This window comes from Oncorhynchus masou, chromosome 31 (assembly GCF_036934945.1).
Source record: "Oncorhynchus masou masou isolate Uvic2021 chromosome 31, UVic_Omas_1.1, whole genome shotgun sequence".
Taxonomy (NCBI): domain Eukaryota; kingdom Metazoa; phylum Chordata; class Actinopteri; order Salmoniformes; family Salmonidae; genus Oncorhynchus; species Oncorhynchus masou.
In genome coordinates, this window is record NC_088242.1 from 17,021,823 (window position 1) to 17,036,305 (window position 14,483).

General features: G+C 42.4%; 1 protein-coding gene across 18 annotated transcripts in view; it reads left to right on the plus strand.

Moving 5' to 3' along the window:
• The window catches only part of LOC135523501 (neurexin-1a), a 608,692-nt gene that overhangs the window by 2,192 nt on the left and 592,017 nt on the right, over positions 1–14,483 (plus strand). For all 18 annotated transcript variants that reach the window (XM_064950217.1, XM_064950216.1, XM_064950219.1 and 15 more), the window contains exon 2: positions 241–1,630. In XM_064950217.1, the coding sequence (XP_064806289.1) occupies positions 916–1,630 (715 nt within the window). In that variant the 5' untranslated portion in view covers positions 241–915. The remainder of the gene's footprint in view (positions 1–240; positions 1,631–14,483) is intronic.

Genomic DNA, 14,483 nt, shown 5'->3' on the forward strand with positions numbered 1-14,483 from the left:
CCGCAGCTCCCCACAATTCCTTGGGGTCTCAATTCATCCTCTACTGAATATATCATAATTATGTAAGATGGCTAACATGATATGACAAATTGATAGACAAAATGTTTCTAAAACAAAATGTTTCTCTACTGAATATATCATAATTATGTAAGATGGCTAACATGATATGACAAATTGATAAACAAAATGTTTCTAAAACCCAATGAACTGTCCGTTCTTATATTTCTTTTCTTTTTACAGATCTCCTTCTCATTATGTTGTAAGCTTGAGCTTTTTGGATCCGAGACTGGCCTTGGAAAAAAAAGAAAAGCTCCATGCGATAATCAATCAAACAATAACAATCGTTCTGTTTGGCGGAGGATGCAGGGTGAGAAGCCAAAAGCAATGACTCTGGATGCCCGCCACATCTCGCTGGTGTGAATATGATGGTTATTGACGCCGTTTCAACAGCAGTAGAACCGACTGGTGCGCTCTAGCTGCCTGGCACCGAAAATAAGAAACATTCAAAAATCAAGAAAAATAAAAGGCCTGATGGAAATTGGATTCTGAATCACCATTGCCTGTTTTTGGAAGAAAATCTGGATTATAGAATAAAACTAATTGGGAGACAGAAGATATTGACGGAATAAAAACAAATATATAGGAAATTGGGATTTAGGCGCGACAGAAAGTGGTCCTATATTCAAAGATGGTATTTTCTTCGGGAGACTAGTGTAGCTTGCTGGTAGGCTATGACAACAAAATAATTCATTTAGGTTTACAATGTGTCAGTTCATATACACAATTCTTAGTGGTAAATCAGCGTATTATATCACCCTTACCCCTAACTTCATCTAGCTTGATAAAAGACAATTCCGTCTGAAATCTGACTCAGCGGTATTGTAGCCTAGACCTAAAGAACAATTCGGTCACATCATGGTTCTTGCAATGCGGCATGGCGCCCATCTAATATGGGTAGGCCTTCTCTTGTGCTGTATGGTAGACATGGGGGCAACTATGGAGTTTACAGGCGCAGAGGGCCAGTGGGCCAGGTTTCCAATGTGGAATGCATGTTGTGAGAGTGAAATGAGCTTCAACATGAAAACTAAGAGTTCCCACGGGCTGTTAGTGTACTTCGATGACGAGGGATTCTGCGACTTTTTAGAACTCCTAATACACAACGGTAAACTCAGTCTTCGATTCTCCATCTTCTGCGCTGAGCCTGCAACGGTTCTAACCAACACAGCGGTCAATGACAGCCAGTGGCATGCTGTGACAATATGGAGAAACTTTAAAAACACAACGCTAATGGTGGACAATGAAGTGAAGTGGGTCGAAGTGAAGTCGAAAAGAAGGGATATGACTGTCTTCAGCCACTTGTTTCTTGGGGGAATACCACCGGAATTACGATCTGTGGCTTTAAGGTTAACATCAGCTGTGGTCAAGGACCATGTACCTTTTACCGGATGGATAACGGACATAAAGGTCAACAATACGGAATCGGCGCTTTTAAACAGCGCTGGGGTCATTAACGACCTCTGTGGTGCAGCAGCCAACATGTGTTTAAATGGAGGGGTCTGCAATGTCATTAACGATGAACCCACGTGCGACTGCTCGCAGACTGACTACCAGGGCAAAGACTGCAGCGAAGGTAAGATATCTGGATTCTCTTCTGGGCCGTTGTCTGTCTTACTAACACTATCCAACAGCTCCCCTTTAACTAAACAACAACACTACATGATTATTTATCGTTTTCCATCATTTCAAGCAGTATTAGTAGTCCAACAGTTTACAGAAAATGCAGATCTTCTCTTCCTCTAGACCAGGATAGGCCAACAAGCCCGTAGGCCCAATAGGTCTTTAGGCCTTATCTAGTAGGACAATTCAAGAATTTCAAGTAACCTACCCACCAGTGCAAAATAGGTTCATCATTATACAACAATTTTGTAACATATGTTGTCATAGTTGTTTGTAAGGTTGTTAATGAGTGGTTGAGCTCCTGCAAGGGCTCATTAGCCCAACGTGCAGGTGTTCCTCATTCTCTAAGGTGTCTTGCCTTTACCTGGAAGAGGTCACCAGGGAATGGTTGACCTATGACGTGTTTTCATCTCCAATGGCTTTACCTCCTTCTGAAAGTTTCCAGTCATTAAAAACAATATGTATTTGGAAGAAGATGAAGGAAGTGATTTCCACATGCACATGCAAAGAAAATATATGGAGCAACTACAATAGGCACATATGTGTAGAATATTCGCAGTAACTGTATGCAACAGGAGGCTGCTGAGGGGAGAATGGCTCATAATAATGGCTAGAACGGAGCAAATGGAATGGCATCAAAGACCTGGAAATCATGTGTTTGATGTGTTTGATACCATTCCACCTATTCCGCTCCAGTCATTACCACAAGCCCGTCCTCCACAATTAAGGTGCCACCACCTCCTGTGCTGTATGCAGTATATTGTGTATTCCATAACATCATGTAGCCAAGACTAGAAGCCTTGTTAGATATGCCACCTGTATTCATTTATTCCAACTCAATCTTGCTCTATCGATCTTTGATGAGTGATTACAATAGCATCATCTAATCATTCTAAATTAAGTATTTTTAAGAAATGTGAAACACACCAGGAACATTTTCTTGGTGACATTTTGCTTGATTTCAAGGTTAGCATTTCAGAGAAGATAGTGGACTTCTGACATTGCTCATGTGTTCTTATGGCTAGATCTTATGGCCTATAGATGTTGGTGCAATGTTGGACCATATTCTTGTGTGATTTGAAGGCAGATGTTGGAAATGTGAATCTTTTCAATGATCCCATTTGAGAAGGTGTTACTGTTTGGACATGCTCCGTCTATTTTCTCTCTTTGTCATATCCTCGTTGCATTGCTAATGGCTTTGTTGATGAAGTAAAGACAACATTATCTCTTGGTTACATCCCAAATGGCACCCTATTCCTTCCATAGCGCACTACTTTTAACCAGGGCCCATAGGGACTGACACCTAATCTTCATTTCTGTATTCCCCTGCAGTGAGACACCTGCTACTTCATGCCACATTAGTTATATTCTTCTCTTCAATTATTCTCAGAGCAGACACTGTATTCCATTGGTGGTACTTATTATGTGGGCTTGAACAGAAATATGAAACTGACTCCTGGAGGAGTGTAGCCTAAGAGCAATATTAGCCCTGACGAGAGCAGTCTCTCACAGGGTGGAGATACAAATAGGAACCATCATTTAGGGGCTCCTTTGGTTCAGTGGCACAGGAGTGGCAGGTAGCCTAGTGGTTAGAGCATTGGGCCAGTAACTGAAAGGTTGCTGAATCGAATCCTGAGCTGACAAGGTAAAAATCTGTTGTTCTGTCCCTGAACAAGGCAATTAACCCACTGTTCCCCGGTAGGCCATCATTGTAAATGAGAATTTGTTTTTAACTGACTTGCCTAGTTAAACAAAAGTTTAATATAGTTTTTAAATAATGCTGATGCTCCCATTATGATATAGACAATTTCGTACATTTGATTGTCTTGTGCATGTAGCTCCATGGTAGGCAACATGGTCTCATTTAGAATATGTCTGGAATAGCAGACACAGGGTGGGAACCCAAACAGTAACCTTCTCTCAGACACAACTTTGGAAGACTCCTCTATTGATTTTGGGAGATGGTTTATGCTGATACTCCCATGATGGTGTATTCTACAGTAGAACGGTCCATATATATATACATATATATATACATTGAATGACAGATGATGAATGACTAAAATTACCTACAAATACATGTTACCTTAACACCTCACTGTGTTTTCCATACCATTGTGTGTGTGTGTGTCCCTCTATGCTTTGGTGTATAAAGACACTGCCTCACTAGGCTTGACTACAGTATTCTGCAATTGCTCCATTGTTCATGCATGTGCAGAACACAGTGAGGTACTGTGCCGTGTGTGTGTGTGTGTGTGTGTGTGTGCGTGTGTGCATTGAGAACGGATCATAGTTGCCACTGTCCTGAGAGGAACCATCTTCCAGTTCTCCTCCAATGGGTTTTGAGAAGGAGGAGTCAAGCGAAAACGAAATTTGGCGTTTGAAGAAAAGTGAATAAATGTTCAAATCTGAAGTTAAATTGGTAAAACCAGGAGATCTTGTTGGTTAAACGATTTAATAGACTTAAAAGAAGAGTTCCAAACTTCTCTGCCAATATAACAACTCGTTTTCCATAATCTCCTCCCCACTCAGACCACTTCCAGAAGTCCTAGAAATATTCTTGCTTGAGAAATTGTTATTTACTAAGAAGCTATTTTTGTTTCTTTTTGACAATTTTAATTGAAAAAAAATCACAGTAAAGTAGGCCTTCTTAATTTTTACCCCTGGAAATGATTTGATATTGAGAGAAAAATGGCTGCATTGGGCCTAAAGGAACTCAACCAGGCAGCCATTCTGAAAGGGCCAATGCAGCTGTTTTTATGTTAGTATCAAATCCTTTCTTTGTAACAATTAATAAGTACCAATCTTTTATTGTTTTAAATTAAAATAAAAAATAAAAATGCTTCTTAGCAAAGACACATTTCTCAAAGTAGAATTTTGCTCGGGCTGTCTGGGAGTGGTCTGAGTGAGGAGGGGAACACTGGAAACCAGCTGTTATTGGCAGAGACGTTTGGAACTCTATTTCTTATTGGTCTATTAACCAACTTACCGCCTGGTGATGTCACTATGGAAGGCCAAAACTCCATTCCACCACGACAGGCTGCAATTTCAGGCAGTCTTTTTAAACAGCTCTTACACTAAAAGCACATTATCATATTTTTCACAATTTCACAGTATAATTCCAACCTCATAGTGTGGAAATATATATAAAACAAAGGAAAATCGTGTTTTTGACTGCACACAGACTCAGCAGTCTTTGTTAGATCTGAGGGATTTATAATTCATGATCTAAACTTATCCTGATTTTGATGGTGGGATGGACGCTGGTAGTAGGATGGAGTGGATGATGGTGGTGGTGATGGTGGAATGGATGGACGCTGGTAGTAGGATGGAGTGGATGATGGTCGTGGTGATGGTGGGATGGATGGATGGACGCTGGTAGTACGATGGAGTGGATGATGGTGGTGGTGCTGGTGGGATTGACACTGGTAGTAGGATGGAGTGGATGATGGTGGTGGTGAAGGTGGGATGGATGGACACTGGTAGTAGGATGGAGTGGATGATGGTGGTGGTGAAGGTGGGATGGATGGATGCTGGTAGTAGGATGGAGTGGATGATGGTGGTGGTGATGGTGGGAGGGACACTGGTAGTACGATGGAATGGATGAGGGTGGTGGTGATGGTGGGATGGACGCTGGTAGTACGATGGAATGGATGAGGGTGGTGGTGATGGTGGGATGGACGCTGGTAGTACGATGGAATGGATGTGGGTGGTGGTGATGGTGGGATGGACACTGGTTGTACGATGGAGTGGATGATGGTGGTGGTGATGGTGGGATGGACCCTGGTAGTACGATGGAATGGATGAGGGTGGTGGTGATGGTGGGATGGACACTGGTAGTACGATGGAGTGGATGATGGTGGTGGTGATGGTGGGATGGACGTTGGTAGTACGATAGAGTGGATGATGGTGATGGTGGGATGGACGCTGGTAGTACGATAGAGTGGATGATGGTGGTGGTGATGGTGGGATGGACACTGGTAGTACGATGGAGTGGATGATGGTGGTGGTGATGGTGGGATGGTTGATGGTGGTATTGAGGAGCAAGATTGAAGCTCAACCCAAATCTTGGTTTGCTGTCTCTTTGGGGCTATAAACTAGGTTTTCGTAAGATTGGGTACACTTATAATTTTAGTTAGCTACCTCATTGATAGGATGTGATATACTATAGGCAGAAACCGTACTTCATTATATTGAAATCCATAAGGATAGCACATGGCCATAATACTGACTGATGAAAAAATACACAGCTTTCATGGCTTTTTGGGATCGTGCACAAACCATTGACCTTTCATAGGAGAAAAGACTGATAATTTCCCATGTCATATTAACATAATGCAATGTCATATTAGCATAATGCAATCTGTTTTAAGGTTGCCGACAACATGTTGTGCCACAATGAAATCTTTCCTCTGCAGTTATTCATTCTGGCAGACAGTATGCTGTGGTTTTGGCTTTCTTTCTGAAGCAGCACAGCAGCTTGTCCACGTGGTAACCCAATTCTGTCCAACCTAGGTGTGGTGACGTACTTCCCTACAGTGAAGATAGGAGTTGGAGACAGTAAAGGGGAGAGGAGAGGGTGAGGGAAAGAGGATAAAGAAAAGGGAGGATAGGAGAGGGGGAAGAGAAAAAAGAAGTGGGGCGGGGTTTGGGAGAGAGAAGGAAGAAGGAGGTGGGTGGAGTAGCTGTCTGTCTATATTTAGTCCATGTGACTTTGGCAAAAAAGTAGTTGGTTATCAACAACTTGTCAAGACAAACAATGCTGTAAAAATACTCTAATTAAGAAAGATGTATGTGGTAAACAAGGTGTTAAAAAGGCCAAACAATTATCAAGATGATGATGGTGGCAGGCAGTGTATATGCTAACATGACATTTAGAGCTACAGTATACAGTGGGGCAAAAAAGTATTTAGTCAGCCACCAATTGTGCAAGATCTCCCACTTAAAAAGATGAAAGAGGCCTGTCATTTTCATCATTGGTACACTTCAACTATGACAGACAAAATGAGGAAAAAAAATCCAGAAAATCACATTGTAGGATTTTTAATGAATTTATTTGCAAATTATGGTGGAAAATACATATTTGGTCAACTACAAACAAGCAAGATTTCTGGCTCTCACAGACCTGTATCTTCTTCTTTAAGAGCCTCCTCTGACCTCCACTCGTTACCTGTATTAATGGCACCTGTTTCAACTTGTTATCAGTATAAAAGACACCTGTCCACAACCTCAAACAGTCACACTCCAAACTCCACTATGGCCAAGACCAAAGAGCTGTCAGGAGGACACCAGAAACAAAATTGTAGACCTGCACCAGGCTGGGAAGACTGAATCTGCAATAGGTAAGCAGCTTGGTTTGAAGAAATCAACTGTGGGAGCAATTATTAGGAAATGGAAGACATACAAGACCACTGATAATCTCCCTCGATCTGGGGCTCCACGCAAGATCTCACCCTGTGGGATCAAAATGATCACAAGAATGGTGAGCAAAAATCCCAGAACCACGGGGGGGACTTAGTGAATGACCTGCAGAGAGCTGGGACCAAAGTAACAAAGCCTACCATCAGTAGTAACACACTACGCCGCCAGGGACTCAAATCCTGCAGTGCAAGATGTGTCCCCCTGCTTAAGCCAGTACATGTCCAGGCCCGTCTGAGGTTTTCTAGAGAGCATTTGGATGATCCAGAAGAAGATTGGGAGAATGTCATATGGTCAGATGAAACCAAAATATAACTTTTTGGTCAAAACTCAACTCGTCGTGTTTGGAGGACAAAGAATGCTGAGTTGCATCCAAAGAACACCATACCTAGTGTGAAGCATGGGGGTGGAAACATCATGCTTTGGGGCTGTTTTTCTGCAAAGGGACCAGGACGACTGATCCGTGTAAAGGAAAGAATGAATGGGGCCATGTATCGTGAGATTTTGAGTGAAAACGTCCTTCCATCAGCAAAGGCATCGAAGATGAAAGGTGGCTGGGTCTTTCAGCATGACAATGATCCCAAACACACCGCCCGGGCAACGAAGAAGTGGCTTCGTAAGAAGCATTTCAAGGTCCTGGAGTGGCCTAGCCAGTCTCCAGATCTCAACCCCATAGAAAATCTTTGGAGGGAGTTGAAAGTCCTTGTTGCCCAGCAACAGCCCCAAAACATCACTGCTCTAGAGGAGATCTGCATGGAGGAATGGGCCAAAATACCAGCAACAGTGTGTGAAAACCTTGTGAAGACTTACAGAAAACATTTGACCTCTGTCATTGCCAACAAAGGGTTTATAACATAGTATTGAGGTAAACTTTTGTTATTGACCAAATACTTATTTTCCACCATAATTTGCAAATCATATTCATTAAAAATCCCACTATGTGATTTTCTGGATTTTCTTTTCTCATTTTGTCTGTCATAGTTGAAGTGTACCTATGATGAAAATTACAGGCCTCTCTCATCTTTTTAAGTGGGAGAACTTGCACAATTCGTGGCTGACTAAATACTTTTTTTTGCCCCACTGTATGTGTGAAAGTACTACACATTAAAAAGGTGTGTAAACACAATTTTCATTTATCCTCCATACATTACTGTTATGTACAGTATATGCACTACCATTCAAAAGTTTGGGGTCACTTAGAAATTTCCTTGTTTTCCATGAAAATATACATGAAATGAGGAGCAAAATGAATAGGAAATGTAGTCAAGACATTGACAAAGTTATAAATAATGATTTATAATTGAAATAATAATTGTGTCCTTCAAACTTTGCTTTGTTCAAAGAATCCTTCATTTGCAGCAATTACAACCTTGCAGACCTTTGGCATTCTAGTTGTCAATTTGTTGAGGTAATCTGAAGATATTTCACCCCATGCTTCCTGAAGCACCTCCCACAAGTCGGATTGGCTTGATGGGCCCTTCTTATGTACCAAAAGGTCAAGCTGCTCCCACAACAGCTTAATAGGTTTGAGATCCGGTGACTGTGCTGGCCACTCCGTTATAGACAGAATACCAGCTGTCTGCTTCTTCCCTAAATAGTTATTGCATAGTTTGGAGCTGTGCTTTTGGTCATTGTCCTGTTGTAGGAGGAAATTGGCTCCAATTAAGTGCTGTCCACAGGGTATGGCATGGCGATGCAAAATGGAGTGACAGCCTTCCTTCTTCAAGATCCCTTTTACCCTGTACAAATCTCCCACTTTACCACCACCAAAGCAATCCCAGATCATCACATTGCCTTCACCATGCTTGACAGATGGTGTCAAGCACTCCTCCAGCATCTTTTCATTTTTTCTACGTCTCACGAATCTTCTTTTTTGTGATCCGAACAGCTCAAACTTAGAGTCATCTGCCCATAACACTTTTTTCCAATCTTCCTCTGTCCATTGTTTGTGTTAATTTGCCCATATTAATCTGTTCTTTTCATTGGCCAATATGAGATATAGATTTTTCTTTGCAACTCTGCCTAGAAGGCCAGCATCCCGGAGTCGCCTCTTCACCGTTGATGTTGAGACTGGTGTTTTGCGGGTACTATTTAATGAAGCTGCCAGTTGAGGACTTGTGAGATGTCGGTTTCTCAAACTAGACACTCTAATGGACTTGTCCTCTTGCTCAGTTGTACACCGGGGCCTCCCACTCCTCTTTCTATTCTGGTTAGGGCCAGTTTGCGCTGTTCTGTGAAGGGAGTAGTACACAGCGTTGTACGAGATCTTCAGTTTCTCGCATGGAATAGCCTAAATTTCTTAGAACAAGAATAGACTGATGCGTTTCAGAAGAAAGTTATTTGTTTCTGGCCATTTTGAGCCTGTAATCGAACCCACAAATGCTGATGCTCCAGATACTCAACTAGTCTAAAGAAGGCCAGATTTATTGCTTCTTTTAATCAGCACAACAATTTTCAGCTGTGCTAACATAATTGCAAAAGGGTTTTCTAATGATCAATTAGCCTTTTAAAATGATAAATTTGGATTAGCTAACACAATTACATTACCATTGGTAATGGGCCTCTGTACGCCAATGTAGATATTCCATTAAAAAATCTGCCATTTCCAGCTTCAATAGTCATTTGCAACATTAACAATGTCTACACTGTATTTCTGATCAGTTTGATGTTTTTTTAATGGACAAAAGTTTTGCTTTTCTTTCAAAAACAAGGACATTTCTAAGTGACCCCAAACTTTTGAATGATAGTGTATATTTTATATAGGCTTTATATAGCATTTATTTAACTAGACCTTTCACGAGCGAGACCTAATGCATTAATGCATTATAAGGAAATAGAGGAAGTATATAATTTAGGTCAAAATATTTACATCACAGTAAACATTTCAAATTTCATATCAATCAATTGTTTAGAAAGGAAATCATACAAATGTAGTACTGATGAAGTGGGTGAAATCCTAGAACTAGACCATGTCTCTCTCTCTCTCTCTCTCCCACTCCCACTCCCACTCTCTCTCTCTCCACTCATCTCAACAGTCAACAAACAATCACAGTAAAAGCCTGTTGTAATATTCACAGCAGGGTAGAGGTCTTCACGGATCCACCTGTACCCGACTACCCGAAACCCGATCCGGGACCGGAGCAGGTCTGGATCTAGAATTCTAAATAATGTCACAGGTCTGGGTCGGATCTGATATGACTGTCACAGGTCTGGGTTGGATCTGATATGACTGTCACAGGTCTGGGTGGAATCTGATTTGACTGTCACAGGTCTGGGTGGAATCTGATTTGACTGTCACAGGTCTGGGTTGGAACTGATATGACTGTCACAGGTCTGGGTTGGATCTGATATGACTGTCACAGGGCTTGTATATGTGTAATTTTAACTGACTTGTCCGGAAGGGGCCGTACATATCCGAATGCTACAGTTGTAATAGGCTCCCGAGTGGCGCAGCGGTCTAATGCACTGCATCTCAGTGCTAGAGGCGTTACTACGGTGCACAACTGGCCCAGCGTCGTCCAGGTTTGGCCGGTGTAGGCCGTCATTGTAAATAAGATTTTGTTCTTAACTGACTTGCCAAGTTAAATAAAGGTAAAATAAAAAGTATCGAGAGAGAATGTTATAATTTATGCTGCTGCTTTTGCTTTTCACAAGAGTGGAGCATGGCGTGTTTAGCATGTTGTTGTTGTTGGCCAAACATAAGTCATCAAAGTGGCAGTAGGCTACAGTCATAGAGCTTCAGTGTGTGGCAAAAGTTAGGAGACATTTAATCAATGGCTAATGAAATAAAAATGACTGAATTAAAAGTTAGAGGAGAAGGATAGGCTACAACGACCAAGAGCCGACAGGTAGTCTGCTACTTAATATTCTGATTGTTGTTATTTGTAACTGTAGAATGAGAAAGCACACGCACTGGAGCCTTAATTAACCTAGCTAGCTAAAGTTAGCTGGCTTAACTAGCTTCTCTCGGTTTGATCCAGTCAAGACAGGTACTACGTAATTACATGTGATGAGAAATAAGCGAGTTGGCTTGGTTGGTTGCTGTTTTTCATCTTCCCATCTGTCCATCCTGCTCCCTGTGTCACTCACTCACAATACGGTCCCTCCCCTGCCTGCCAGAGCCCCGCCTCTCTCCCTCCTTTTACGCTTTATCTGCTCCGGTTAATAAAGTAGCTTGAAAAAAAATATATATAGGTCTATCCGACCAGGTCTATATGAAACAACACCTCTGCAATAAAATTAAAATGTGTCACCCCATCCATGATGTCAGCTATAAAGAATACGAAAAATGCATATAAGAATAAAAAAGATTTAATAAAAAAATCTAACAATACACAACATACACATACCGACAGCATACAAACAGACAGAGACATCAATAACATCACACCTGCCCAGATCCACCTGCTCACACCCTCATCTCCAGCGCCCGCATCACTCTCTGCCACATGTCCTCAAACTGCACCATTTTGTTTCTCTCCGTCGCCCACACACTTACAACATTTAGATAATAAAGCATTTGACCTTTCAATTGTGTTAACGATAGAGGATGGGTTGATATCCAGTTTTTTCAAAATTATTTACAAGAAAGTATCCTACAACCCATCGGGTATCTCACAGCACCCTCATATGCCAGGTCTTGAAATATGCAGACAGACAGATTAACAGGAAATTTACATTGTAATACTTCTGACATCCAACTTTCTAACTCCACCCATAACTTTTGGACCTTATAGCATTCCCAGAAGGCATGGATTATTATGTAATTGACAGTTTTACACTTAATAGAAGGAGTGTGATGACAACCCAAGCTAGGCTCTTGTACATCAACTAATATCATTATGCATCATTAGGCTGTCATTGTCTCTGTTTTATAACATGACACAGATTGGGGGGAAGGAGGTGTGTGTGTGTGTGTGTGGTTAAGATGGCGTAGCAGTCAGACGTCTTTGTCCTGTCGTGTCCCTTGTATATATCGTTTTACATATTTTCCGTCGCATATCCTTTAAAATATTTTGCTAAACCTCATCATCTAAATACTATTCTCCTGCAACCCGCCTCACCCAATGTGGCATGGATCTGCTTTTTTCCCCTAAAGTATTTATATTTACTTCGGATCTGGAATCCCTCAACTGAAGCTAGCCAGCTAACTACCAGCTATCAGTCAGCAAACCATTGCCAGCGGTCATCAGCTAACCTTCAGCTCGGAAAGCTCTCACCAGTTCGAACAACGTGACTCGAACCAGAGCATAGTGGACCTGTTATTTTTATCCCCGGATTCCTACTTCAAAGTGAACATTTTCATCTGGATCTTCACAACTAGCTAACCGCAATCCCGGATGATTACTCCTGGCTAGCGTTTCCATCCCAGAGCAAGCACCAATTTAGCTTGAAGCTAGGGCTCCTGTGCTACCACCGAAGCATACTCCAAGGTTTACAATATCGGCCTGCTAGTTACCTAGAGCTACTTGGAACCCTACTAATTCCACGACTGGTCTATCGACGTCACCGCACGAAGAGGCAAAAACAGACTTACCCCCATTGCGATGTCCCCCCCCCCAAAAGGCTAACTTTCTAGCCCCTGCTCTCTGCTGGCTTGCTTGCTAACCCGGTCTGCTAACTGCTAAACTGCCGGGCCCTGGTCTGCTAACTGCTAGCTTGCCTGCCCGGTCTGCTAACTGCTAGCCCTTGCTAACTGCTTGCTTGCTAACCCGGTCTGCTAACTGCTAGCTTGCACTGGTCTACTAACTGCTAGCCCATGCTAACTGCTTGCTTGCTAACCCGGCCTGCTACATTTACATTTACATTTAAGTCATTTGGCAGACGCTCTTATCCAGAGCGACTTACAAATTGGTGAATTCACCTTATGCTAACTGCTAGCTTGCCATGGTCTACTAGCTGCTAGCTTGTTTAACTCCGGCCTACTAACTGTTAGCTTCTTAGCCTGCTAACTGTCTGAATCGCCATGTCCCCAGCCAGCCCAACCACTCACTGGACCCATATGTTCACTTGGCTACGCATGCTTCTCTCTAATATCAATATGCCTTGTCCATTACTCTCCTGGTTAGTGATTACTGTCTTATTTCACTGTAGAGCCTCTAGCCCTGCTCAATATGCCTCAACCAACCATGTTGTTCCACCTCCTACATATGCGATGACATCACCTGGTTTAAACATCTCTAGAGACTATATCTCTCTCTTCATTACTCAATGCCTAGGTTTACCTCCAATGTACTCACATCCTACCTTTGTCTGTACACTATGCCTTGAATCTATGCTATCGTGTCCAGAAACCTGCTCCTTTTACTCTCTGTTCTGAACGTGCTAGACGGCCAGTTCGTATAGTTTTTAGCCATACCCTTATCCTACTTCTCCTCTGTTCCTCTGGTGATGTGGAGGTTAATCCAGGTCCTGCAGTGCCTAGCTCCACTCCCACCCCCGAGGTGCTCGCTTTTGTTGACTTCTGTAAACGTAAAAGCTTTGGTTTCATGCATGTTAACATTAGAAGCCTACTCCCTAAGTTTGTTTTACTCACTGCTTTAGCACACTCTGCCAACCCAGATGTCTTAGCCGTGTCTGAATCCTGGCTTAGGAAAACCACCAAAAACCCTGAAATCTCCATTGCTAACTATAACGTTTTCCGCCAAGATAGAACTGCCAAATGGGGCGGTGTTGCAATCTACTGCAAAGATAGCTTGCAGAGTTCTGTATTACTATCCAGGTCTGTACCCAAACAATTTGAGCTTCTACTTCTAAAAATTCACCTTTCCAGAAACAAGTCTCTCACTGTTGCCGCTTGCTATAGACCTCCTTCTGCCCCCAGCTGTGCCCTCGATACTATATGTGCCCCCCCATCTATCTTCTGAGCTCGTGCTACTAGGTGACCTAAACTGGGACATGCTTAACACCCCGGCAATCCTACAAACTAAGCTTGATGCCCTCAATCTCACACAAATTATCAATGAACCTACCAGGTACAACCCCAAATCAGTAAACACGGGTACCCTCATAGATGTCATCCTAACTAATTCGCCCTCCAAATACACCTCTGCTGTTTTCAATCAAGATCTCAGTGATCACTGCCTCATTGCCTGCATCCGTAATGGGTCTGCGACCAAATTACCACCCCTCATCCCTGTCAAACGCTCCCTGAAACACTTCTGCGAGCATGCCTTTCTAATCGACCTGGCCGGGGTATCCTGGAATGACATAGACTTCATCCCGTCAGTAGATGATGCCTGGCTATTCTTTAAAAGTGCCTTCCTCACCATCTTAAATAAGCATGCCCCTCTCAAAAAATGTAGAACTAGGAATAGATATAGTCCTTGGTTCACGCCAGACCTGTCTGCCCTTGACCAGCACAAAAACATCCTGTGGCGTTCTGCATT